This window comes from Limulus polyphemus, unplaced genomic scaffold, assembly GCF_000517525.1.
Source record: "Limulus polyphemus unplaced genomic scaffold, Limulus_polyphemus-2.1.2 Scaffold5115, whole genome shotgun sequence".
Lineage (NCBI taxonomy): Eukaryota > Metazoa > Arthropoda > Merostomata > Xiphosura > Limulidae > Limulus > Limulus polyphemus.
In genome coordinates this window covers 510-7692 of record NW_013670725.1, presented here as the reverse complement: position 1 = coordinate 7692, position 7183 = coordinate 510, and the positions used below count along the sequence as shown (strand labels likewise).

Below are 7183 nucleotides of genomic sequence, written 5' to 3'. Positions count from 1 at the left end.
TTAGTACTGTGTCCTCAATACATCTACTGCCAGGTATACAGTTCTTCCTTGTTTAGTAGTGTGTTCTTGACATATCTAATGTAAAAATAACTTCCATTACTTGAATATATAACCCCATAAAATATCAAAGATTTAAAGAAATTTAGTTGCCACAAAACTGGAAATCAAGAAAATAAGTTGGCTGCTAACGTATTGATTGAAGCTTGTCTGAGCAAGAAAAAACCTAAGAATAACTATTTTGAAATCTATGCAGCTATAAATTTCAGTTGTTTGTGTAAAATATTGCTTCTAATTTTCTATTGGAAAGGTGTGAAAATTTTGTTTATATAACAAATGTCATTTGAAATGATGTACTACTATTGGGCCAACCTCAACCACAATTTGCACGTAAATACTATAAACTATGGGGAATGTTTTAAGGGAGTCAAATTTAACTTAACCCAGTTTTATTTTGTAAAGTCTGTTGGTTTATTACTCCCAGCCTATTGAGTCAATCTTAAACAATCTTGGCAGGGTGACGTATTAGATAATGTTGAATATTCTAAAGAGATTCAAGGTTAAAGTATGAAAGTTGCTGGATTGTTTCTCAAACAACGATACTTTTCTCATGGTCAATGAGATGTAGGGTATTCAAGGGTGGGATCACCTCAAAATCTTTATTTGTTGGTAGATGGAGAGCAAACTGTAAATGTCGTTTATAAAGAACCTTTGTTATAATTTTAAAATTTTGAGATAAAGTTTATGTTCAAGTTATTACTTTGAAATATAAGAATGCTATTAAATCTACATTGTTTTAATTAAGTTTAAACATTCCCCATCAGTTGACGAGTATTTCAGCTTGTATGTGATAAACATAACATTCAATGCATTAATAATGACAAAAAATAATATAGAAATTAAAGAAAAATCCCAAAATTTATAAATGCATTTAGTTCAAGAAAATGACTTCCTACAATGCTATAAAATTTAACCATAAGAAATTTTACTTACTGGATTGGGTTTCTTACTTAATACTAGATCTCGGCGATAGGAGTAAAATTCCCACACTAAGGAAGGATTGGCAAGAAAGGCTCCTGGAGTAGCAATATCCTATATTTAAATATATTAATGTTATTAAAATTTAGCTCAACTAATACACAAATTAAATAATTATTTGTAATAGTCTGAGGAGTAATAAAAAACCTTAAAACCTTTTTTTTTTATCTATAAACAACAGTAAAGTAAATTTGACTTTTGTAATTTATTTTTATTGCTAGTTTTTAATAACTTTGTTATGAATCTTAGAAAGGAAACTTTCAAACAAAAATTGTTTTTTTAATGTGAAAAAGCTATATGTGAAAAGAGACTTCTGAACTGGGACTTGAACCTAAACACCACTGGGATATCCATGAGTACAAGCTATCCCTACCTCCTTTCATCCTTAAGGCTTTTTTGTTATGAGTATAACCACAATATTATGTTGTTGTTGTCGTCAGGTAATTAGTGGGTTAATTTACCACCACTCAACCAAATTACACAAGCCTATCACAGACTTGCATTTAATTTTATAACTGTTATCTTAAATCTGTTATGATCAATGAAAGGAAACTTTTTTTTCTTTACATGAAAATGTTGATAAGTGTAAAAAGACTCCAGAATTGGGGCCTGAAGCCAGGACCTCTGGCGAACAAAGCCATTGCTCTACTACGGAGATATTTAAGAGTACAAGGAAACAGGGATGGCTTGTATGCTTAGACCACTCAGTGCTACAGTAATGGTTCTTGAGTCTCTTTTCACTTATCAACTTTTTCATCTAAAAAAATGTTTTTGTTAGAAAATTTATTTTTAATTATCATAATGGATTTAAAATAAGTTAAGAAAATCAGAAAAAAGAATTCAAGGTAAACTCACTTGGATGTCTCCAAAATTATCTGATGAATTCATCCAAATTTACTATTTGTGTTCCTTCATGATGTCACAAAAATATGTAGGTTCAAGAAGTCTTGATACAAAATGATAAAAACCCTATAACCCAAGCACTTTTGAAAGGTCCACCTCTTGAAATGCTCAGGTTATAGGGTTTCTATCATTTCATATTAGTGTTCCTTAATGTTAAACTCAATCAGATGTCTCCGAAATTTTCGAATGGATTCCTCCAAAGTTACTATTAATGTTCCTTAATGTTAAACTCAATCAGATGTCTCAACAATAATCCAAAAGTAACTCCTCTTTTCCCACTATTACTATTTAATAATTATCAAAACAGGTATTTTTTTGTTACAAGTTGTGTAGTCTCTACATAAAAATCAACAATACAGTGATTATATAGAATAAAAATAACTTTAATTTCATATATTTATTAAGAGTACTGATTTCATTTAGTATCACTTTACTAAAGAATAAATATTAGTGCTAGAAAAATAAAATACTATAAAATATTACTTGAACTACTCTTTGGATCTTTTTCATGATGAATAGAAACTTTAGCATCCAAGAAGTACGAAACATGAAAACAGATGCAAAGCTGGACATAGAAATGACTGGGCTCTAGATTGATAAAACTATAGCAGTCATGAATTTTATAGGTTCATTTGTAGTCTGGCTGCAGATTCATTTTATGTAGAAATGTTTTACTGGAAGAATTATAAAGCTTCTACAATGATATGTTCAACGTTTGCACACTAACATAAGATTATATGTTAATATAACACCAATATTAGTTTATTTTATGACTAATATATAAAAATTTTTTTTGTTTATTTGATTATGGACAGAAGTTTGTTCATGTCAGGCTTCAGAAACATGATTTGTTATAACTTTGTTCATAAGTGTGATAATCATGATGAGATATGAAATTAGCAACACATTTAAGAGGGCCCTGAAAATAAGGTAATTTTCAATATTAATTGTAAAGTTTTTACTATTGGCTCTAAATTATAATTTTGCCTATTTTTTAGCATCATAAAGTTTCATTAGGTTTGTTTCTTAAATCTTTGGAGTAATCATTTACTTATTTATTGTACATCTTTTTCATTACAGTTACTGCTTTTTCTCATTCTCTTTTTTATTCATAAAAATAAACAGAGAAATGTCCAAAAATTAAGTACCTGCGCATTATATCTCCTCCAAAATCCTCCTGCACCCCTGAATGTTGGCACTCCACTTTCTGCACTTATTCCTGCTCCTGTCAAAGCTACAACATGTTTAGCATTTTTGAAAACTTCACGGAAAGCAGCCATGTCTGAGCTTGGTTGCTTTCGCATTACTGCAGTAATAGGTGTGGAAGTCATTTTGTTTGATCTGGTTGTTGCTGCAGTGATTGGTCTCAACAAAGCACGCAGTGCCATTTCAGAAGAAATATCTTAACCTACCTGTGTAATAATACAATTGAGAATATTTAAAGACAGTAAAGAGAAATACATTCAAGTAAAAAAACTAAATCAAAAACTGTGATTTTTATGATATGTTAATGTTATATATAAATGACATATTGTGCTAGTGGCATCAAAGATAAAATATATATATTTTTATATTTCATCAGTCACTTCAAAGCATTTAATTTAAGACAACACCAATGATATACAATTTATTGTTAGTGTTATGCACAATTTATTTTTGTATTTAATGGTGACAGTGTTTAAGATTAGAGGACACAAGTATAAATTTTGGCAAAATTAGAGGAATCCTCAGCTAAGAAAGCTATATTTTTCTAACATGGTCATTGGCCTTTGGAACAGGTTGCCTTCAGATGTGGTGAATGCAGTAAATTTAACCCATTGACTGCTAATATGGTGTATAGGGTACAGTCTGCCTCTGGCAGTTGAATGCGAGTGTGCTGTATAGAGTGTACAGCTTACAAAATTTCCATGCAAAGTTAAAGCAGTGCAGTCAAATGGTTAAGGGAAATTAAAGGGAAGCTTGATAAATGTTTGAATAATAAGGGCTGGCTTTTGATGTTTTTTTTATTTGAGAGTTTAGTATAAGGGATGGGATGGCCTAGCTGAACGAAAAGATCCCTTGATGTCCTTAAATTATATGATACATACATACATGTTGAATTTTGTTATATAAAGTATAGTACTATCATGCTTAATGGTACAAACATCACAATTACAAAGTCTAATAACTTGTGCATGAAAGCAAAATACAGTATGTTATAATATGTAAACCACACTATATTTAGTGCCAGCAAGGCTTTTTACCCAATACCAGGGTCCAGAGTTCATCAGGTTGGTTGGGAAACAACCGACGTAGTGTATTAGAAGATTCAGTGAAATTTACAAATTTAAAGAAGTTGCTAGAACATTTACCTAGCTTTCCATACTTCATAAAACAAGTGTGAACAAAAGATAGAAAAGAGCTTGAAAATTATTTTTTCTCCCACTCTTCTTGGACAATAATTCCACACAGCCTGAAATTTTTGTCTGTTTTTCTTTAACTTTCTGATTAACCTATTCTTTTTTTTCCATTACCATTTCACTTAATACATGAAAAATGGAGTCTGAAATTACTAACAATGACTTTTACTTACAGATATAATGTTAAAATAATGCTTTTTAGTTATCAAAGTAACTAAAAAACTTAACTAATGTTTATAAGTTATTAAAATGTCAAACTAACACACACAACTAACATATGTCAATTCAACAGTGCCCATTTGGAGTATAGTAACTGAACAAGAGAACTCTTGTTTGAAGCTTTGAAAACTTTTAACTAGGACTTATATTACAATTCTCTGCTATCAACTCTTATTTAAAAACATTATAGGCTACCCACAAATTTCACTTAATTCCCTAGCCAACTTAATAGCACCATCTGTAGACTTTAGTTCTTCATCGCTGCAATGAGAACCAGTTTTGTGTTTGTGTACTGAGGCAAGTTCAATGGTCTGAACTGCTTTCTATAACCTCATGTTCAAGTTAGGGTAAGTAAAATTCAATTGAATAGTTTTGGCTTTATTCCATTTCCATAACCAATCTATAGTTTTGGAACCAGATATGAACAGAGTAAAAAGCTACAATGCAAGAATAACTTTGAAAGTTCTTTCACAAAAGAAAGCTGGAACAAAATAGTTTTCAGCAATTGAAATAAAAGGTGTTACAAGCTAGGCCTAAACCAAGATAAAGTATTCTTTACTTGAAGAGTTTATCTTTTCCATTGCTTCAGTTTGTATGATCTCAAGTTGTTTGAGCTGACTCTAAACTATCTCCATTCTAGCAGTTTGGTAGTTAATGCAGGAAAGTTGTTAAGTCTTTATCAAGAAAGTGCTCCACTATCTTTGCTTCACAAGTTCTTACATTTAAATGCTGATTCAAAGTACGTGCACACAAACAAAGTTACAAAAGCATTTCATGTCCAGCTGACAATTTCTAGTTTCGAATGAAAGTTTTCCTGGACAGCATTTTGTGCCATATAGAAGGACAGACTTAAAATGCTTGTTTTACATGCCTCCGATTTGAAATCCACAATTAAGAGTGTCAAGAATATTTAAATACAGTAATTATAACATCAAACCTTTTTCAACCATAAAAAATGCAGTTTTATTGATTACATTTGAAAATATTTTTTTTCCAAAGAACAACAAGGGGAAACATTTGGCCCATTTTCTACTGTCACCGTACATTAGAAACTCCTTTCATTTTATAAATACTGATCTATAAAATATTCATGCAACCTCTTTTTAAAGATCTTCAATGTTGCAGCTTCTACCATACCTGAAGGTAAACTATTCCACATGCTGACCATTCAAATAGAAAAGTAACATAATGTAATCTGGTAATAATTCTAAGAATTTAGGAATCAAAGCAAAGAAGAATGAGAATGGTTGTTATTTTGTTATGTGACTAACTTAAAAGCAGTATAAGTTATAACTTTAATAGGCAGGTCACAATAATCAAAATAAAAAAATGCACTAAATTATAGTAAATATATATATATATATATATATTTCACATGGTATACAATTCAGCAAGTTTATAAAAAAAGGTAAGATCATTATATGAAACAAAAAATCTAAATACAATTAATTTTTCAAAAATAAATATGCATTTCCTGGGGTATTGAGAGACTGATACTTCCAAATATTGATAGTGTTACTAATTTCTAAAAAATGCTAGAACTTGGAAATTGCAGTGAGTGGAACGAAAAATAAACGTGTTTTTTAGTGTATTTTTTATTCAGCGTCAAGTTTTAGGCCTATGGACCTTGAAAGTGTCATTTAATGTTCATGACAAACTATAACATATAAGTGCAATTGCAAATAATAGCATTGTAAATTACATTTAATGATGATTTAGTGCTTTACAAATTACAGACAAGTACGTGCGAAGGCCTTTCGAACTAGTCCATATTTTGTACCAAAAGTACAACTGCATTTATATACTTACAAGTTTATTCTTATGATACTTATTTAAATATTATATTCATAAAGCTTCGATCCTTCTCGTGCCAATCATCAACAATAACAATTTTATAAAAATACGATAAAAGCTTCATAAAATTAAAATACAAATATCAATAATATTATTATTAATAACAACCTAGTTTTATTTCTACCAATTCTAATCCGATTATGTACGTGTACAAAAAAATCTTGAAATACGTTAATGATTTTTTGGTTATTTTAATATTTTACTATTACAGTGCATACATTAACAAACTTTACCTTCACTCATACTATTACTAAGTTACTAATATTATACTTATAGACTGCCTAGGCTATAAACCCACATTACAGTTATACCTGACCGACCAAATCCTAGAATTTTGCGCTTCTCCCTCTAGGGGATAAATAGAACTTAGAATCGGTTACTTTTGCAGTCTAGGTTATATATGCCTTAATTGCCCAACATTTACTTATTTATTCTAGGACCCCTAGTAGAATCTATGTATCATAAGCGTTGAATTATAAATGAAAAATTGTGCACAATGCAGGCTGTTTAACTTCTGATCTGTATGAATAACACTACTACATATTATAGGTTATACAGCATATATAGCCCGGCATCCCACTCAGTTTTTTTTCTTTTTCAGTGAGCTGTGTATAACTTACATTTGAGAACCAACACAAAAATAATTTCCAGGATCGTTTTCAGTCCTCAAGCTGCTCCTGATTCTAATATTTTTTTTGTACGAATCTCCAGTTTTTTTCTTCTTAGTGTAATAGTGTAATACTTAGTGTCTAGTGTAATACATTTCAGAATAA

The 7183-nt window shown here is 30.2% G+C and overlaps 1 protein-coding gene across 4 annotated transcripts in view; it reads right to left on the bottom strand.

Annotated features, from left to right (window-relative positions):
* Positions 1 to 6807, bottom strand: part of LOC106472142 (NAD-dependent protein deacylase sirtuin-5, mitochondrial-like) — a 31013-nt gene extending 24206 nt beyond the window's left edge. The window contains exons 1-3 of one of the 4 annotated variants that reach the window (XM_013932770.2): positions 6722 to 6807; positions 3087 to 3350; positions 991 to 1089 (exon numbers count right to left, since the gene is read on the bottom strand). In XM_013932770.2, the coding sequence (XP_013788224.1) occupies positions 991 to 1089; positions 3087 to 3326 (339 nt within the window). In that variant the 5' untranslated portion in view covers positions 3327 to 3350; positions 6722 to 6807. Of the gene's footprint in view, positions 1 to 990; positions 1090 to 3086; positions 3351 to 6518 lie in introns of all 4 variants that reach the window. The other 3 variants (XM_013932772.2, XM_022400739.1, XM_013932769.2) reach the window with 3 other exon arrangements.
* Positions 6808 to 7183: the final 376 nt, after the last annotated feature.